Source organism: Talpa europaea (genome assembly GCF_964194135.1).
Source record: "Talpa europaea genome assembly, chromosome: 15".
NCBI lineage: Eukaryota > Metazoa > Chordata > Mammalia > Eulipotyphla > Talpidae > Talpa > Talpa europaea.
Window position 1 is genome coordinate 42,365,564 of NC_140083.1, and position 21,512 is coordinate 42,387,075.

The 21,512-nt window shown below is 38.8% G+C and overlaps 1 protein-coding gene across 2 annotated transcripts in view; it reads left to right on the forward strand.

The window, feature by feature from the left end:
* NELL2 (neural EGFL like 2) overlaps positions 1 to 21,512 on the forward strand; it is a gene marked incomplete at its 3' end in the record, with an annotated part of 372,006 nt that overhangs the window by 38,777 nt on the left and 311,717 nt on the right. For both annotated transcript variants that reach the window (XM_084256276.1, XM_084256275.1), the window contains one exon: positions 13,410 to 13,560. In XM_084256276.1, the coding sequence (XP_084112402.1) occupies positions 13,410 to 13,560 (151 nt within the window). The remainder of the gene's footprint in view (positions 1 to 13,409; positions 13,561 to 21,512) is intronic.

The window sequence follows — 21,512 nt, forward strand, 5'->3', positions numbered from 1 at the left end:
ATTCAACCCCTAGGCCACCAGGGAGGCACTAGGCCACTTTAGCTGCAAAGGAGATAAGGGAATGTAGTTTCTAGCTGGACACACAAATAGCAATCTCTGCCATAGTGAGGTGGTGGGTTCATAGTATTAAATTATTTCTGAATTTCAGGGCTGAATACACAACACAGGGCAAATGCTCAATATAAGTTTGTTGAATTAAAATGGGTAGGAGACTGAGGGCAGGCCTTAGCCACGGAATGAGCACTTAGGGAGAGATCTGAGCCTTGAAATGGGAGAGACACAAGGTTGGTGGCATTAGCATAAGGATTCTGGGAATGGACAACTCTATGGAATATCTTCTGGGAAGGTGAAGTCCAGAGACTGACTTAAACAGTGAATAATCTTCTTTGCTTTATCCAGGGGCGGTGTCAGCTTTTTGATAGTGATTTTTGTTTAGAAACCTGACAGATGTAGGAAAGATTCCCAAAGGGTAGTAAGGGGGGCAGGGGCAGAGTGTGAGCAAGAGTGAACGTGGAGGTGCTATCAGTATGGTAAATCAGTATGGCCTAGTTTGCTGGGCCCTCCAGCTCAAAGTCAGGCAGGCATGGCTTGAGGATCTATCAGGATTAATTCATTCCTGGGGGACAGCAGGAAGTATTGGCATGACCTTGTCAGAACATCTGAACCTGAACCAAGCAGTTGGGTGTACAGAACAGAATTTAGTGTTCTGGGCTGGGGACTACAACAGCCGAACTTTGTAGTCTGGGCCAACCAAGAGGAGCTAGTACATGATTTATTTTGGAGATTGCACAAATTCTCTGAGCTGTTTTTTGATGAATCTGTGAGCAGCAAGACTTGGTTGTGATCTGTACTTATTGTTTTCTGGCATCTTATAACTCTTCATCACTCGGGAAGTGAGGGGAAGGAGATCTGGGGCCTAGAGGAGCAAGGGCAGGGGTTGACATAAGGGTTAGTGTTTGAAACTCTGGGTTGAGAAATTGTTTCTACTGTGCCCCTTTATAAAGTGTCCTTTGGTACTTAGGTAATGCCGGTTTCTACCTTTCTGTGAAAATAAAAATAGTAAAAAAAAAAAAAGTAATGCAATTTTGAAAGGGCGATTCATCATGGTAACTTATATTCTGGTGTCCTGTTATTCTAAAATAATTTCATTATTATAATTAAAAAAGGATAAAAGCAGAAGGAACTTCCAAAATTGATATCTCAGGTCAAATCGGCCTACTTGGTGGAAGATGAAATTGTGCATTTCAGCACTTTGACTTGCATAATGGATGGGGAATGGCACACTGTCTCTGGCTATTCAGCAAAGATTCTGCTTGAATTTCCTTGTGGAATCTGAGATTGCACAGACTGAAGGTTTGTGAAAACCTTCACAGTTTATAGATGTAAAACTATATAATAGTTCCCTATCCCTTGTTCCTGTCAATTAATAGATGTCAGATATCTAATAGGAATCTCAACGTGACCCAGTTATGTTCTCTTTTTTTCACACTGATCATTCTGCTAAAGTCAAGTCAAAACACTAGTACCCATATGAATAAAAGTATAATCAATTCTTGGAATCATCATTTCCCCCCCTTCTCCTTTTCATTCATTTTTTAAAAAGATTTATTTATTTATACATACAACAAGAACTGGGATACAGGCCAGAGGTGTGGGGGTGAGATGATTCACCAGAGACAGAGTGGGGAGCAGAACAGACAGACGGACTGAAATCCACTGCTGAGGGGAGCAGCGGGCGAGTCAGGAGAGGTCTGCTGCGCCATGTGGGTCACCTCACTGGGCGGGCATCGAACTTGTGCTGCAGTGGCTGCGGATTGCTTCATAGTGCTGCATCTTAACCCCTTACATCAATCAGGGAGATCCCCCCTTCTTTCTTTTAAGGACTCTAAATATGACCAGACATCAGAGAAACAAAGATGGTTTGTGCTTTGGTTTTCACTTAAAAATAAGTTTATATACATTTATCTTTGGCACTTACTGTTACTCTCTTAACAGATAAATATAAAGAGTAATTGTATGTATATTTAAGATAAAGCTGAGTACTGTAAATGGGCAAATTTACTAGAGAGAAAAATGACCTAAATAATGAATTCACACCCTTCATTGTTAAGGTGAGTAATGTGTTCATTTGAGTACATTGGCGTAGCTTGTACACCAATAACTGGTATCAGTTACGCAGAGGTAGAGTTGAGCTCTATTTATTTACTATTAAGAGTGAAAATGGTGAGTAGCTCCAATGTTTTCTTTTTTTAAAAGAAATTCAATCATTTCATTTATTCAAGGTTTTTTTTCATTTTTTAATATTTTATTTAATATAATTTTTTTAATTTAAATTTTATTTTTATATTCCCCATACTATTACAACCCCCTTATTTTGACCCCAAGCCCTCCTTTCCCTGCCCCCCACCACTCATAGAGTGTTTCTGGTTCATAGTTGTTTGTTGATTTTGATATTTTCTTTCTTATAGTTATTCTTTTTCCTGGTCCCTTATTTAAGTTTTCTAGATTCCTGCTATGAGTGAGACCATCCGGTATTTTTCTTTTTCTTTCTGGCTTATTTCGCTGAGCATGATCCCTTCCAGCTCCATCTGTGTTGCTGCAAACTGCATGTGTTTATCATTTTTGAATGCTGAGTAATATTCTATGGTGTATATGTACCACATCTTCTTGATCCAGTAATCTATTTTTGGACATTTGGGTTGTTTACAAAGCTTAGCTATTGTAAATAGTGCTGTTATAAACATAGGGGTGCAGGTGCTCTTTGGAATTGATGTTTCTGTGTCCTTTGGGTAAATACCTAGGAGTGGAATTGCTGGATCATATGGAAGCTCTATGTTTAGTAGGTCCAGAAATCTCCACACAGCTCTCCATAGTGGTTGGACCAGTTTGCACTCCCACCAACAGTGCAGGAGAGTTCATTTTTCTCCACAACCTCACCAACATTTGTTGTTGCTAGTTTTTTTAAGATGTGCCATTCTCACTGGTGTAAAATGGTATCTCATGGTAGTTTTGATTTGCATTTCCCTGCTTACAAGTGACGTTGAACAATTTTTCATATGCCTGTTGGCCATTTGCATTTCCTCTTCAGAGAAGTTTCTTTTTAGCTCTTCTGCCCATTTTTTGACTGGATTATTTTGTTTGTTTTTGTTGAGTCTCATCAGCTCTTTGCAGATTTTTGTGATCAGTCCTTTATCATTAGTGTTGTGTGCAAAAATTTTCTCCCAGTCGGTGGGGTGTCTCTTTGTTTTGGTTATGGTCTCTTTTGCTGTGCAGAAGCTCTTTAATTTGCTGTAGTCCCAGCTGTTTATCTTTGCCTTCACTATCACTGCTTTGGGTGATGTGTCTGTAAAGATGTCTTTGATGTGCATATCCATAGTGTTTCGCCTATATTTCCTTCTATGTATTTTATGGTTTCAGGTCTTATGTCTAGTTCTTTAATCCATTTTGAGTTGGTTTTTGTGCATGGTGTTAGGTAGTAGTCAAGCTTCATTCTTTTTCATGTAGTGACCCAGTTTTCCCAGCACCATTTATTGAACAAACTTTCAATGACTTTATCTAAGGCAGACATTGTAACTTATATAAATTATGGGAAAATTATGACAATCCATCATTTTGATTTTCCTTATGTGTTTAAAACAATGGCTTGTGCTTCTAGTGGACAAATTGTATACATTCAGTTTGGGTTCCATTTGATATAGTATTTTGGGTTGATTTAAATAAAAGCCTAGCAAATGACTGACTCATAAGTCTGCTACATGTGTCCAAATCATGTTGTTAAGTCTGCTATCTCCAGGTAGTGAGGCCGTATCAGCACAGAGATGCAGCCAGTCTATAAGCTGTAGATGATATCATTCTTATTATCACCACCATTGTCGTTCAAGCCATCCTCATCATTCCTTTTATATGTTTTAATATTTCACCTTGATCTTATTTTTAAGTAGTTGGGAAAGAGATGATAAAAGGAAATTTTGTTTTGGTTCCTTTAGCTTCTTACTTTTGCTGGTAGCAACCAGCTGATAATTTCACTGGTGAGGTTCTAAGAGAGCAAGGAAATGATTAATTATAGAGGCTGAACCCAATCCCAGTGTCTTGCTTCATACAAGCCAAAAGCATTCATCTGATTTTAAATTCAAGTGCCTCAAAACCCACAATGAGATACCACCTTTCTCCTGTGAGAATGACTCATATGCATATACAAAAAAAGACCAGAAACAACAAATGTTGGAGAGGATGTGGAAAACGGGAACCCTCATACACTGTTGGTGGGAATGTAGATTTATCCAGTCCCTGTGGAAAACAATATGGAGATTGCCAAAATATTTTTTTTTTACTCTTTTTATTTATTTATTTATTTTTTATACATATTTTTTTTTGACTGTTCTTGAGGGGTATACTTTATTTTTTTTAAATAATAAATTTTATTTTTATATTCCCCATACAATTGCAACCCCCCCATTCTGACCCCAATCCCTCCCCTCCCGCCCCTCACCCCCCAAAAAGTGTCTCTGGTTCATAGTTTTTTGTTGTTGCCAAAATATTAAAAAGATTTTCTACAGCAATTCTACTACTCAAAGAATGCAAAAACACTTATTTGAAGGGATATGTTGTGTTCATTTCAGTACTATTTACAATAGCTAAAATATGGAGACAATGTTAAATCCCGAAAGACAGGTGAGTGGATTAAGAAGATGAGTTATAATGGAATACTATTCAGTAATCAAAAAAGATAAACTAATACATTTTCAGCAACCTGGGTGGAGCTGGAAGGGATGATGCTCAGTGAAATAAGTCTGAAGGAAAATGAAGAATACTGGATGGTTTCAAGTACAGGAGGGATATAGGGGAACCAAATAAGGGCTACTAGAGGGGGACGGCACCCAGTGGTCGAGGGAAAAGGACTGTGGGTACTTTTGGGGTGGGTGTTGTACAGTGACATACATCTGAGGTGGTGTGAAGCTAGTCCCCTAACTCATATTCAATATTGTCAACCAATGTTCCCTCAATGAAAAAAGAAAAAAAAAATCAAGTGCCAATTTTAATTTTAATCTACATGGAGGATTATAACTGTGAACTAAACCAAAACACTCATACTAGTTGATTAGTACCCATCTCTCAGAAGGAAAATACATCTGGGAAGTCAAATTATTATCAGAAACTTACTTGTTAATGGGCTCAAATCAGACAAAATAGCATAATCTTAATAGCTTGATTTTGTCTGCTATGTATAAAATTTTAAACTCCACATGATAGAGACATCATCTTGTTTGCAGTCCTCCTACATCCTCACTGCAGTTTGTTTTACTTTATTAGTGAAAATTTCAGCATATGAGTCAAAGATTTCTGTAAATAATACATGAAGATACATATGTTTATTGTGCATTGAATCAAATTATAATTTGCTGTAAATTTGACTAACTTGAGATTGTTTTGGGGTTTCATTTTTAATGTTTTTTTTTTTCATGTAGAACTGGGGTGTAGACCAGAGGTACAGGAGGTTGTAGGAGAAGATTCCCCAGAGACAGACTGGGGAGTAGAACAGATGGATCCACTGAAATCTACTGCTTGGGCGGGGGGGGCGGGGCGCAGCAGGTGGGACAGGAGAGGTCTGCTGCACCCTATATGGGTCAGCTCCCTGACCGGGCATTGGATTTAGGTCTTAATGGCAATAGTGCTGAGACTTAACCCCAGGGCCAGGGAGGCCCTGTTTTGGGGTTTAATGGGAATAATATGTAGAGGGATAATTCTCGAGTTGAATTTCCAAGAGTACGTCTTTGTGCTCTTGTAACCTAGTCCTGTAAAGGGCATATAGGTGTCTAAAGGGTAAGCATGTGGCATCAGTAGATGTAGGTTTTCCTTATGAATGTAGATTACTCAAACATTTTACTCAGAAAAATATTTTTAAAAGTGTTTTGTTTTTATTGAAGTAATAATAGTTTACAGACTGTATGTGATTTGGGGGTATAGGCTCATACCTTTACAGGTGTATGTTATACTACTCCCACCACCATAACACTCACAATCCTTCACTATAGCCCACTGCACCCTTCTTCCTTTGTCCCCACCCCCTCCACCCCTCTCTGGTAGCTTTAGTTAGGTTTGTGTTGGTTTTGATTCTCTGTTCCTTTGTTCCATTTCTCTGAATGAAATCATCTGGCATTTGTCTTTCTCCTTTTGACTTATTTCACTTAGCATAACCCCATCCAGTTCTATCCATGTTGTTGCAAGTGATAAGATGTCACCTTTTTAAATAGATGCATTGTAGGTATTCCATTGTGTCTATGGACCACATCTTCTTCTTTTTTTTTTTTAAAGATTTATTTATTTATGCATACAAAAGCTGGGCTACAGGCCAGAGGTGTGGGGGGTGAGAGGATTCACCAGAGACAGAGTGGGGAACAGAAAAGGCAGATTGACCAAAGTACACTGCTGAGGGGAGCAGCGGACGAGTCAAGAGAGGTCTGCTGCACCATGTGGGTTGTTCCCTGGCCGGGTGGGATCGAACTCGTGCTGCAGGTGCTGCGGACAGCTTCATAGGTTGCATCTTAACTGGTTGTGCCACCAGGGAGGCCCTCAATGGACCACATCTTCTTCATCCACTCATCTGTTGTTGGATGCCTAGGTTGTTTCCATAGCTTAGCTATTATAAATAGTGCTGTAACCAACATAGGTGCGTCTGTATCCCTTTAATCCCTGCTAACAAGCTCCTCTCCCCTTCCCGGTCTTTCATTGCACTACTTTCAGGGGCAGAATCTTGAGAGAGCAAGGTATTGTTTGGACCAGATGCACTAAATAGGTGACTGAACCTAGTTTAGGGCTCTGTATGAACTTTTAAGATTCTTTTATTGGGTGCTGAGCATCACGTTTCTTGTGGCCTCCCCCAAGAAAAGCCTCTCAACTCTGTCCCCTGGCTTATTAAATGTGCCACTTAACTATCCGGAACTGTCTGTCTCTTCCTTTGATCTCTTCTTGTCCTCTGAGTTGGGGGCCAGTTTCAGATTTCACCCAGAAGTGCCCAAGATTTGGAACCAATGAGTTCCTAATACAGTAAGTTCGTAGAAATGAACTCTGATTTAGAGCCACTATGGTGACCATCACAAGCATCTTGGCTTCTCTGTGCCTCTTTTTTCCATCTAATTTCTGTTATGTGTCTGTATTTCTATTATCATGGAGCAAATAATATCATTTGTTCTAAGTTACTCTGAGACTTAAATGAGATTGATCATTGTTAAGGTCTTTGCTAACTTCTTATATAGCGTCAATCAAATTTTAATGTCTTAAAATTGTTATTATTTTGCTTTGAAAGTTTGCACTATAAAGGCATGGATATATTGAAGTGGAGTAAGAGCAATGGATAGGACCTATAATAATAACTCTAACATTTTGCATATATATCTTTAATTAGTGTTTTGTTTTCTAATATCATTGTTCATTTTTGTACAGATATCTCCTCTCAAGTGTAGTCCCCACAAATCTCCCACTGCCACATCACCTGTGAATGACAGACTCTTGTCCTCTTCCCTTGCCTGTTTTGACCCTTCTCCCTCCCCCTTCCTTGCTATATGTCTCAGATCTATACTTTGCCTGCTAGGTTTGCCCTTCCCCCCCCCCAACCCTTTGTTTGGTTTCCATATAGTCCTCCTATAAGTGAAACCATCTGATATTTTTCTTTTTCCTTCTGACTTATTTCACTGAGCATCATCCCCTTACATCTCCATCCATTTGTTGCAGATGGCATGCATTTATCATTTTTGATTGCTGAGTAGTATTCCATTGTAACACTATATATTTTTAAACTGAATTTCGAAGACAACAACCTTTCTTAGGTAAGTGGTAAGTTTTGAAACAGCCTAAGTCAACCTTCCTGTGTATAAGATTAGACTGTTTTTATGACTGAATTCACACATGATATTTTTATTCATCTGTCTTGGTGGGGCAAAATCAATTTAGATTTCACCACACTGCGGATGGGACGAAGCCCTGTCAGTGGGAAGACGTGGAAAAGAATTCTTAGCGACTTCTTTGTTATTGGGAGACAGATCCATTCTCTTTACTTTTAGTGTTAACACACTAAAATTATTTAAAGAAGCTCCAGCCTGAGTCTGTTTCTCAGTTAATACTCACAGTGGTTTGCACATATATATAGTCTGTTGTAGAAAGAAACTGGCCAGACTCTCTCTCCATACACATGTGCCCTTCTTCCCCTTAGCTGTTCCATGTAGGGAATAATCACATGTTGTCCTAGTCCCTGTAGAGATTGTTATTGCATCTGCACATGAAGTCATCCCCCCCACCCTGGCAGTCCCATGACTAAAAATGAATTTTTTGGTGTAATTGCTTCTGAACAACTTTATTACTTGTTAATAACTGTGTTAAAATGCCACTAAGAGAAAGCAAACATTTTACAAATATAAACAACGATGTTAAAAATATATATTTATAAGTAAATATATTTAATAATAAAAAATGCACTTGTTATTTTCTTAGTGAGATTTTTAGATTCCGACAATAAAAACAGAAAGTGTTGAAAGGATTTTTTTCCAATTCAGTCTCCAATTAAAAGGACCCAGTACACAGGGGCGTGTTGTTCAGTTTTTCTGTAGAGCTTAGTCGTAGAATTTAAATGCTCCTTTTCTTAGCCTCTTTCTCTCTGAAGAAGCAATTAATATGATCTTTGTCAGTCCTCTTTGGAAAGAAATTCAGTCTACATTGATTTTCGTCCGTAGAAGAATGATCATTCATAGTTCTCTAGAAAGGGAGAGGAGTAGGTAGGACTTTATCTTCAGAATAATTTCATTGTCAGAACCTTTTATACCAGTTTTCAATTGTGGAAACATGTTTTGTGTCTGTGTTTGGGTTGATAAGAATGAGAGTAAATTCAGAAGATCACCACAAGGGCATAAAGACTTCTGATGGTTTCACTGAGCTCCACAGTCTTATTGCTTATACGCATATAGTAAGTATCAGCCTAGTTCCAACACTAGTCGTCCACATTGCTGGCATTAGAACGGCATTCTTCTGGGTTCAGAATTTGTTCTCATAACCTTCACACTTGATACTCTTACAATTGGTACCTAAGAGGAGGCCTTGTTGAAAAATTGCTTAATAGATATTTGAACTAAATTTTTAATTCTGAAAATGGAAATGATAGCAAAATGAAAAGAGAGTTCATTGTCACACGGTAGTTTCTTTGACTTGGGTTTCTGGTATAAGACCAGAATTGAGTCTTATAGGGGTATTGGAGAGAACTCATACATGTCTCTGAACATCGTATAATCCTTGAGATAAAAATAGAAGGTAGGAATGCTTATTTTATAAATTAGGAACCAAGTGCATATGGGGAAAGTGACCTTTTTGTACATCATTGCTAAACTAGTCACTTAAGGAGCTAAAAATATTATTTTACATAATTGCTTTTTTTCTGGGTTATTTTCTGTGTTGGTTCTCTCTTAATTTGCATTCCTGTTTGTGAGTGCCAGCTCAGTGTGGATAGGGGATGCCGTGTGCCGGAGGCACTGCCTGTAGTGGAAGAATAATGGTCCAGAAATTGGCATCCCCATTTCACATCTAGTTTTCTGGCTGGTTTTGGGTGAACCATGGGACTGTTCCTTCTCTTGTTATTTTACTGGTTGTAAAAGGAATAGTTGCCCCTGGCAAGTCTCCAGGGCTTCATGAGCCTACAACAATGTGGATTCCAAGGGGGGAAATATATTACTATAGATTTTTGAATGATAAATGTATAGTACCAAATGTGCAGTGTTATTTGTGTGACATATGTATATATCTATCTGATTACCCTCTATCATCTATCTATCTATCTATCTATCTATCTATCTATCTATCTATCTATCAATCCATCCATCCTCTATCTATCCATCCCCTGTCTGTCCATCCATCCATCCATCCATCCATCCATCCATCCATCCATCCATCCTCTGTCTACCTGTCTATCCATCCTCTCTATCTATCTAGCCATCCTTTGTCTGGCTATCTACCTATCTACTTACCTATCCTCTATATTTCTCTCTGTCTTCTGTCTATCTATCTGTCTTTCTATCTATCATCAGTCTCTCTTTCATCTGTCTATCATCTAACTGTCTTTCTGTTTGCCTATATATCCATCTTCTATCTATCCATCTTTCTATCTATCATCAGTTTCTCTTTCATCTCTCTCTCTCTCTATCTCTCTGTCTCTCTATCTCTCTATCTCTCTATCTAATCTATCATTTATCTATCCATCTACCCATGTACTTATGCACGTGTGGGCTGGGATGACAGGTGAGGAGACTATCCTGAGACCAAGGTAAGTCAGGCCAGATTTTCTCCCTCCCATGAGCCTTTCACATTGCTCCTCACTGTAACACAGGTGGAATATTTATGAAAACCCTAGTTTTTAAACCTCTGTGCAATGACCTTCATTGTACTTCATTCTTAATGAGGATGGGAAGAAAGGTGCTAGGTTTCCTGTCACTACAGCATGGCAGTATGGGGCATCTACTGACTGTGTTTGTGCTGAAGGGGCCCTCATTCTGCAGGGCACCCTACACTGATAGATAGAGGGAGCAAAACCGAGTAAGTGCTGTGATGTGAGGTGGGATAGGGCCAGAGGACCTGTGTCGAGATAAGACCCTGTGTGACCGAATAAGCCTCCACATGAGCTGGGTTTAGGTGGGTGGGGGAAGGGGGTCTTACCACTTGGGGCCTAGAGGAAGCTCTGTGGGTACTTCCTTCGGTGTCTTGATGCAGATGTCCAGGCTGGGGTTCCTTGGCCTTTCTCTTGTCAACATGCCTGACAAGAAGTGAAGGGCCAGTAGCTGAGTATAACCATTACTAATTAAGACCAAAAAAAAAAAAAAAAAAAAAAGAAAAGGTTGATTTGGTGAAAGTCATTTCAGAGCACCAACATGTGATGTTTGAAATACGTAAAATCTAACATAAGTCAATGATCATCCTAACTACCAAAGCTTCTTAAGTGTTCTCCCTGTATCTAAGTTTTTCTGTCTTTAAATTCCCTTTCACATGGCCACCAGAAAAAGTCTTCCATAGTTCAGATTGATCAATTTTTAAAATATGGTTTTCCTTCACCTATACTTTCTTTCACCACGTTTTCAACCATGGTATTTACATTTTTACTAAAAATACACAAATGTGATGTAATTTTAGTTCCTTCTTCCTTTTACCTATGGGCAATTTACACAAGTTATTTCATCTGAAAACAAAACAAAGAAAACCACAAAAATAATATAGTCTCTCATCTCTCTCCATCCATCTGACTTCATAAACAGTGGAGAATAAGGGCCTCCCTGGTGGCCTTAAGGGTTAAGTCTCAGAGCTATCACCGCTATAGCCTGAGTTTGATCTCTGGCCAGGAGCTGACCCAGATGGCATAGCAGACCTCTCCTGTCTTGCCTACTGCTCCCCTCAGTAGTGGATTTCAGTCAATGCACTTGTTCTGTTCTCTACTCTGTCTCTGGGGAATCCTCTCACCCTGCACCTCTGGCCTACACCCAAGTTCTTGTATGAAAAAAAAATCAGAGGCAAATAATAAAGATTTAGTAAAGGTTTTCTGTGCATATATCAAAAGACAAAATTTCTTAAATATCCCGGCTAAGCATCTGTTCTCTATAGTTGTACCTTGTCGTGCAGCTGCCACACATTTCCAAATTCCTTTTCTCTCATTGTATAAGCTCAGTATCTGGGCCACCCCTTTGGATCTCTCTGTGGGTCTAATGATCTTTTCTGTATTCAGTGTGGTTCTCTGTTTTCTCATTTGCATCTCTATCCATCATCCTGCTCAGTGAGACAAAGGATGCAACTCAGTTTCTACCTGCCTGGAAAGGGGTGGGGGGGGCACATAATAAATATTTATAATTAAATTTTAATTTGCTTTTATCTATCAAATTAAAGCAAAGTAATAAAGATTGTGAATGATTAACTTGTGTATAAATTAGAGCAGATAAAATGTTAGCATAAGGTAAATTATTCTCACAGAATTACAGTTGGTAGGCTTCCGCGTAGAAGTAGAAAGTTCTGGAAATGGGAAATGGGTTGGAGTCTCCTCCACACTCTGTTTTATCTTGCCTGGAACCTGGGAAGAAACTCTGAACCTTTCTTTTAAGAAATAAGAACATTTCTTTGTTCCTAAAAACTGGAACCCATTTTTTGGGTGCGTGCCCTGGGTTAGGGGGCCAGTCTCCAGGTCTGCATTCCAACAGATGGTACAGAACAGTGATGACCCTTTTTTCACATAAATTTGTGGGGCTGGCAGAGTGAGTAACTTTGGATTCAGTGAATCCCATTTCCTAAAGGGTGTGGTTCTCAGCTAAGTTTCTGCTGCGTGGCCCTCCATACAAAAGCTTGAAATGTATGGAGTACATTGGGCTGTCACTGTAACTGGGTTGGATGCCACTGGCATTAGGTGACTGGGACCCAGGAGTACTGATACTAAGTGTGTGGGACAGTCTTGGATAAAGAAGGATCGTTCTTTCCAATGGGGAAAATAGTTTCTTCCTTGAGAACTGCTTACCTGTCTACACTAGGGACAGAAGAGAGGAGAGTGATTTGATCACTATATAAAATATGCTTCTGGCCCCCGTTGGTTCTTTGCACTCACTACAAACTGAGGACCTTTTGCTCAGTTAGCGGATAGCTTGATTGATAGCTTTTTTTCTATTCTCTAAATGCTTTCTGTTCTCATCTGTATCCTCTGGTTCCTGGATTGGAAAGCATGACCGACCCATGTGGAAGTATATAGCAAAAGCTTCTACCCCCTGAGGTAGCCTCCCTTGGCTAGGCTTTCTCTAAACCTGGGGAAAAGAATGTGGGAATTATGTTCTGTGTATTTCTTGCAACAAATATGGTAAAAGAATTTGATCTTAATGTTTCATCCACTGCACAGAAGGCTGAGAGTGACTAATTTCAATGATCTTATAAAGATCTATTTATGGTAAGCCTTCTGGCTAGACATCAACGTGGAAGGTGGCATTTGGATTCAGATCCAGTTTTCTGTCATGAGGTGTCAGAGAAGCAAATGCCTCTTGCGTGGTCCTCCAGATCCTGGTGTGGGAAGAACATCTTTGTGTCCATTGTTGTGGCTGTAACACCAAGGCTACAGAAAGTGTGTCCAGAGAAAACTTGGAATGTGCTTCATCAAATAGGGTTCTTGGATTCTTTGCCTCAGAGGTGATAGTTTTGAAAAAAGATTTCTCACATACACGTTCAGTAATTCACACAGATTTACTGTCCTGTGTTACCTGTAACATAAAGTCCTGTTGCAAGAATTAATAGCAAAGTCTCAGACTTTGTATTTATCAGTTACTACTTCATCAGGGTTTTGGAAAGATGTGGTATGTAAAGGATACTTTATAAAACCAAGTTCCAGTCTATTCTCAAAGTGTGTTTCTTTCTTTTAGACACTCCTAGAAGTGTAAAAGCATCTACTGCTACAGCTGAACAGTTTCTTCAGAAGCTGAGAAATAAGCATGAATTTACTATTTTGGTGACTCTAAAGCAGACCCACTTAAATTCCGGAGTTATTCTTTCCATCCACCACCTGGATCACAGGTAAGTGCGGCCCTGGAATTCCTGGTACCTTTCCTGATACCTCCTAAGATGGGCATAGTCAAGAGAAGTAAGAGAGCTGTGGTTTAAATTGGTCAAAATAATTTTGTTGCATTAGGCAATATTGCAAGCTCACATAATGGAGATCTGCTTAAAGTAGGAACTGCTGCTATGGATATTGCTAAGAACACACAGGAGAATGGTTTCTTAAAACAAATTTAGTAATTACTGAATTTCCCTTGAAATATCTTTCTCAGTGTTAAAGTCAGTCATATTTCTTAATTGGTGAGTCATTAACCACCAGAATATGTTCTTGGATGAAGTGCTTAGATTTAGAGTTTAATAGTCTTATAATTTTAATCACTAACAGAAAAGTTCATTTTCAATGTCCTTCTTAAACTGTAGCAGTTATAGCTGTGTTTGAGTATGTGTGTGTTGAATCAAAATACTGCCTATTGTCTCCCTATTTTTCACACATATAGAGGTACAATTAGGAGAGCTGGGGGGGAATAATAGGAGGAGGAAGAGGGAGAAGGAACTTACTCATGACACTCGGGATATCCATGAATTACTGCTAAGTAATACCAAATAGCAGGAAACGATTCCCTCGAGAAACAACGAGCAGAGCCCCGGCAATGATTATTACTCCTGTTCCTGTTTGGATTACCGCCTCTATTACTTACTGTCTGTGGAACTTGGACAAGTAGCATAATCTCTCTGTGCCTCAGTTTCCTCATCTGTAAAACAGGTAAAATAGATTAGAGAGTTTATGTATGTAAACTTCTTATCATATAGACACTTTCATGATCTTTTCACTTGTTGCTAGAAACCTCTTTTCTTGGCCTCTAATCAGAGATGAGGCAGCACGTTACCTTGTTACCTTGTTACCTTTACTGTCCCAAACAGTAAAGGATGAGTGGAAGCAAATACATGTGAACAAAATACAGCAAGTTCTCACAGAGAGTGGGGTTCCTAATCCCACTCTATCTGACTATTCTTGGGGCATAGAGTTCCCTCATTTCCCACAAATTGCCCTCAAGGATTGGCATTAACTTCCAGTAGCCTCTCTTGGATCCCTTTACTTCTAGATCCAGACCTGTGTTTGAGAGGAATGTGCTCTCTTCCACGTACCGGTATCTGGCCTCAGTCAAGGCAGAGCAGGAGCGAGAGCAGGTCTACCTCCAGGGGTTCACTAAGACTTTCCCCTGGTGTGGTTTGGTTCTAGGGACAGCCTCTGTACAGGTGCTTCATGCCAGGCCTGCTCCTTGCTTACAACACTGTTCTGTCCATCTCAACTGACTTACGCTACAGCATCAGCATACAATAAAAGAGCTGCCTGATTTATTACTGGTTATCTCTACTTGCTGAGAAATGTTGCATTGCACTTTGGGGGTTATATTTTTCTACCCTGTAACTTTTTCCCACTACCCCATTTGTGGAGATCAGGAACGTGACCAGCCTCTTCTAGATGACAGCCATGGCAGCCTTGACATTACCCTCCCTGTGTCTGGGCCACCAGAGCTGGCTCCTACGTCTGTTTCTCTGAAACCTGATCAGCAGCTCTTGGCTAGGTCTGCCACCCTCATCTCCATGCAACATTGACAGGTGTCAATGTTTTTGTCGGCCCCCGGAGTTGAGTATCTGTTTGACCAGCACAGACTTCTTGTAAACTATACATTTGCCATCTAATGCTTATTAAAGTAATTTAAATTTTTTTAGTAACTTAAACATAGTGAGGATATGAGCCACTGAAATAATTAGCTTTTATCAGGCAGATCTTTGATGCAGAAACTGAGGAAGGATTAGGTGTTGTTGGGAAGACCCTTTCATACCATTCCTATAAATCAGATTAAAGGTGGTACACAGGGTTTGTACTGACTTACTTCAATTAAAAATAGCATTTTTCAAATTATTATAGCACTAGATCTTAGAAAATTTGGATTGCTGACAAGTGTAAAGGAGAATTCATACAAGCCATATTACCAAAGGAAAGAGACTAATGTTGAAATTCTGTCATATTTTAATCCAGTCCTCTTGTCTTCCGTTGTAAATATTGCCATATTTTGTTTGATCATCCTGTATTTTTGGGATATTTAATTCATTTCCTTTTTTAACTGTAATGAATAGCACCATAATGAAAATATTTATACATAAATCTTTGTGCTCAGTTTTCAGACTTCCTAAGTTGCACTTGTTCAATTTAATATGAATTCCACTTTTCTTGTTTTACTTATTCTTTGTAGCATCTAGAAATTTGATATAACATTTACCCTAAATATACCATACCTGACATATAGTATATCTTTTCATGGTAAAAGAAGGGACTTCAGATTTGTAAGTAACTTTCCATTTGCTTAGGAAGCAGTTAGGACAGGCCTCCTGTGAGCCAGGCCCTGTGCTCAGTGCCTTACGTGCCTCTGTCCATTTTATCATCTGCGGTCAGAAGCGGTTAACATGATGGACCTGGAGACTGCATTTCACTCATAGCTCTAAACATATTGGTTTTGTGACCTAACTCTTGCATCTCAGGTTTCTCGTCTGTAAATGCATATAAAATGCTTGCGAATACTAGAAAAGAAATTCCATGAAAGTTCTATAATAATACAGAGTCAGTGTTCTCACTCTTGTTTTGCAGATAAGAAAAATAAGTAGAGGGGTTAAGTTGTTCAAGTGTCCACTAGAGGGGCTGGAAGCAGAGTAGAAACTCGACAGCAGGACACAGAGTGGCCGGCAGACCCTGTGCCTTGGCATCTCTGGGTGTCCGGAGGCCCAGGCACCCATTCCTTGGCACACGTCACTGACCTGATTAGTGGCCATGTTAAGACTCAGCCCACTTCAGAATCTCAATTCTGCTGTTTCCACACACCCTATGTTTTCACTGACTTCCTATCACTCTGACAGACCTCTTATACTAGTTCGTCTTGTTTTTTTTTTTTCCTGTTATTGTTGCTGGAATTATTGGCCTTCCTGTAGGCTTATTTTCACCCATTTCTAATTATGTTATTTCCCCAATGTGTATTTATTTGTTCATTCTCTGCTTTCTCTCACCAAAAAAAGGAGATGGTTGACAGAACTATCTACAGGACAAAAAGATAAAACAATAAAATGAAATCTACAAATCAGGAGTAAGGAAAAATAGAAACCCAGTTGCATGATAAGGAGAACATAACTCTTCTTGGTTCTAAGGCCAGAGACATCTTTTTCCCACAGTCTTTTATTAGGTTGTGTAAAGAAAGATGTCAGAGGGGTTTATGTCCACTGGCGTCATTGTGCTGAGCACGTTTCAGAATAAGCAAATCTGTGGTGATATCTGGAGTGGTGATATCTAGGTGGGGAGGCATTGAGGTGATATCTAGGTGGGGAGGCATTGAGGTAGTGCTGCCTTGAAAACCCTCAACAGTACAACCAGATTTTCCTGCTCAAGATGGCCACATTGCCTCCTACTTGAACCTGATTGGAGACTGTGGGTAGATGATACTCCATATCTACCACTTTTCTCTGTGCAGACTTGTGTAGAATATTGAGTTCACGTTAGACTTCTCTGATAACTACCTGGATTGTAGCTATTTTTTGTTCAAATAACTGAGAGTTAAGTGTTGAACACCTATAGCAGTTGAAAATATTTACATTTTATTAATAACATGAGGAACATAACAAGGACATTCTTGAAAGAAAGATCTGATTTTTGTCGGTGGGTGATTGATGCAAGCAGTTCCTAAGAGCAGGACCAAGCTTTTCCTCAGGAAGTTGTGTAGGTTTTACGCCCAAGTACTGACGGATGATCCTATAGAATGTGCCTATTTTAATTATGCTGCAAATTTCCAACGTTGTGTATAGTATTTATAGTGAATTTTGCAAATTAGGAAAATCATAATGAAAGAAGCCAAAATCATCTCTAATTTTACTTCCCTTTTGCCCACCCCTCCCTGGATAGTTTCTACTAGTATTTTCAATGATAAACGTCTACTTAAAGTGTATAGATTTAATATTTTTAATAAACTGAATCTTAGTGTACATAATATTTTATAACTTACTTTTTGAAACTGAGCAAAATATTTTGAGGAATTTCCTGTGCCAATGAATATTTATTTCTAATCTAGTTTGTAATGATCAAAAAATATTTTGTCACCGGATATACATTAAAACAGAAGTAATCAAATTCTCACCTTTGTCATCAACAAATCCAAAGTGTCCAAAGTGTCCAAAAGTAACTTAGGAATCTTCTAAGATGAACTGCTTTGCAAATTGCTTAAATGAATTTAGTGTTCCATGGGGTGGTTTGTGAGAGACCAGCTAAATGCTGAAAAATGCCTGTCACATGAGTAGTTGACCTATTATCTTTAAGTGACAGTGATTATGGGCAGGGTGAGCACCCCATAAATTCCTCCTGGTTCACAAAGCTCTCTTCCGCATGCAAAGAAAATTCATTTTCTTATTTTGGGGGATAGATGGGGTGAGGTGTGGTCCTTCCTTGCTTACCCTTTCGTGCCTGCTTGCTAGGAAGCACAAGAACGAGCCCTGGAGTTGTTCCTCTGTGAATTTAGGCCCTGTGAGTTAGACCGCAGCGCACTGGCTATAAAGTAAACACTAAATAAACATTTGTGTTATTTTAGAGATGATGTGAAGTGACTCCTCTCTGTCTTTTTTTTTTTTTATAAATTTTATTGTTATATTCCCCATACAATTGCAGCCCCCCCATTCTGACCCCAATCCCTCCCCTCCCGCCCCCGCCCCCCTAAAAGTGTCTCTGGTTCATAGTTTTTTGTTGATTTTGATTTTCACTTTCTTATAGTTATTCATTTTCCTGGTCCCTTATTTAAGTTTTCTAGATTCCTGCTATGAGTGAGACCATCCGGTATTTTTCTTTTTCTTTTTGGCTTATTTCGCTGAGCATGATCCCTTCCAGCGCCATCCATGTTGCTGCAAATTGCATGTGTTTATCTTTTTTGAATGCTGAGTAATATTCCATGGTATATATGTACCACATCTTCTTGATCCAGTCATCTATTTTTGGGCATTTGGGTTGTTTCCAAAGCTTAGCTATTGTAAACAGTGCTGCTATAAACATAGGGGTGCAGGTGTTCTTTGGAATTGATGTTTCTGTGTCCTTTGGGTAAATACCTAGGAGTGGAATTGCTGGATCATATGGAAGCTCTATGTTTAGTAGGTCCAGAAATCTCCACACAGCTCTCCACAGTGGTTGGACCAGTTTGCACTCCCACCAACAGTGCAGAAGAGTTCCTTTTTCTCCACACCCTCGCCAGCATTTGTTGTTGCTAGTTTTTTTAATATGTGCCATTCTCACTGGTGTAAGATGGTATCTCATGGTAGTTTTGATTTGCATTTCCCTGATGGCAAGTGATGTTGAACATTTTTTCATATGCCTGTTGGCCATTTGCATTTCCTCTTCAGAGAAGTTTCTTTTTAGCTCTTCTGCCCATTTTTTGACTGGATTATTTTCTTTGTTGTTGTTGAGTCTCATCAGCTCTTTGCAGATTTTTGTGATCAGTCCTTTATCATTAGTGTTGGGTGCAAAAATGTTCTCCCAGTTGGTGGGGTTTCTCTTTGTTTTTGTTATTGTCTCTTTTGCTGTGCAGAAGCTCTTTAATTTGCTGTAGTCCCAGCTGTTTATCTTTGCCTTCACTATCACTGCTTTGGGTGATGTGTCTGTAAAGATGTCTTTGATGTGCAAATCACGTAGTGTTTCGCCTATATTTCCTTCTATATATTTTATGGCTTCAGGTCTTATGTCTAGTTCTTTAATCCATTTTGAGTTGATTTTTGTGTATGGTGTGAGGTAGTGGTCAAGCTTCATTCTTTTGCATGTAGCGACCCAGTTTTCCCAGCACCATTTATTGAACAAACTTTCTTTGCTCCAATGCATAGTCTTTGCTCCTTTGTCAAAGATTAGTTGACCATAAATCTGTGGGTTTATTTCTGGATTTTCTATTCGATTCCATTGGTCTGTATGTCTGTTCTTGTTCCAATACCATGCAGTTTTGATGATTATGGCTTTGTAGTATAGTTTGAAGTCTGGGAGTGTAATGCCTCCATTCCCTTCTTTTTTTTTCAGGAGAGCTTTGGCTATTCGGGGTTTTTTGTGATTCCATATGAATTTCATCAATAATTGTTCTATTTCTTTGAAGAATGACATTGAAATTTTGATTGGAATAGCATTAAATCTGTATATTGCTTTTGGAAGGATGGCCATTTTAATAATGTTTATTCTTCTAATCCATGAGCAGGGGATGTCTCTCCATTTCTTTGTGTCTTCTTCTATTTCTTTTAACAGTGTTTTATAGTTTTCTTTGTATAGGTCCTTTACCTCTTTTGTTAGATTTATTCCCAAATATTTGATTTTTTTTGTTTCAATAACAAAAGGGATGGCTTTTTTGATTTCTTCTTCTTCAGATTTATTGTTTGTGTATAGGAAGGCTACTGACTTTTGCATGTTGATTTTGTATCCTGCCACTTTACTGAACTGATTGATGAGTTGAATTAGCTTTTCTGTGGAGTTTTTGGGGTTCTCTATGTATAATATCATATCGTCTGCAAATAGTGATTGTTTGACTTCTTCTTTTCCTATTTGGATTCCTTGGATGTCTTTCTCTTGTCTTATTGCCCTGGCTAGGACTTCCAGTATTATATTGAAAAGCAGCGGTGAGAGTGGACATCCTTGTCTTCTTCCAGATCTTAATGGAATTGCTTTCAGCTTTTCACCATTGAGGATGATACTGGCTGTTGGCTTGTCATAGATGGCCTTTATGATGTTGAGGTATGTTCCTTGTATCCCAAGAATTTCAAGGGCTTTTATCATGAATGGGTGTTGCACTTTGTCGAAAGCTTTCTCAGCATCTATTGATATTATCATATGGTTTTTATATTTCTTTTTGTTGATGTGTTGGATAACGTTGATTGATTTTCTGATGTTAAACCATCCTTGTGCCCCTGGAATGAATCCTACTTGGTTGTGGTGAATTATCTTATGGATACATTGTTGGATTCTGATGGCTAAAATTTTATTGAGGATTTTTGCATCAGTGTTCATTAGGGAGATTGGCCTGTAGTTTTCCTTTTTTGTGTTGTCCTTGTTCGGTTTTGGTATTACTGTAATGTTGGCTTCAGAGAACGTGTTTGCTATTGTCCCTTCCTTCTCAATTTTTTGGAAGAGTTTGTGAAGGATAGGCACTAATTCGTCTCTGAATGTTTGGCAGAATTCATTTGTAAATCCATCAGGTCCTGGGCTTTTGTTTTTGGGGAGGTTTTTGATTACCATTTCAATTTCGCTAATTGTAATTGGTCTGTTTAGGTGTTCTATTTCTTCTTTATCTAGCTTTGGGTGATTGTAGAGTTGTAGGAATTTGTCCATCTCCTCTAGATTATTAAACTTGTTTCCATATAACTGTTCATAGTAGTTACTGATTATTCTTTTGATTTCTGCTGTGTCCGTTGTGATTTCTCCTCTTTCATTGATGATCCTGTTTATTTGTGCTTTCTCCCTTTTTTCCTTTGTGAGCCTGGCTAGGGGTTTGTCTATTTTATTGATTTTTTCAAAGAACCAGCTCTTGGTTTCATTGATCTTTTGGATTGTTTTTTTAGTTTCAATTTCATTTATTTCTGCTTTGGTTTTTATTATTTCTTTTCTTCTACTGGTTTTGGGGTTTTTTTGTTTTTCTTTTTCTAGACCTTTGAGCTTCGAGATTAGTTTGTTTCTTTGAGTTCTTTCTTGTTTCTTGATGTGAGCTTCTATTGCTATATATTTTCCTCTTATTACTGCTTTTGCTGCATCCCATACATTTAGGATATTGGTGTCCTCCTTGTCATTCAATTCAAAAAATTTTTTAATTTCTTCTTTGATCTCCTCATTAGTCCAGTGGTCTTCCAGTAGTGTGGTTTTTAATCTCCATGAGGTAGGAAAGTTCCTTGCCTTCTTTTTATGGTTTATTTCTTGTTTG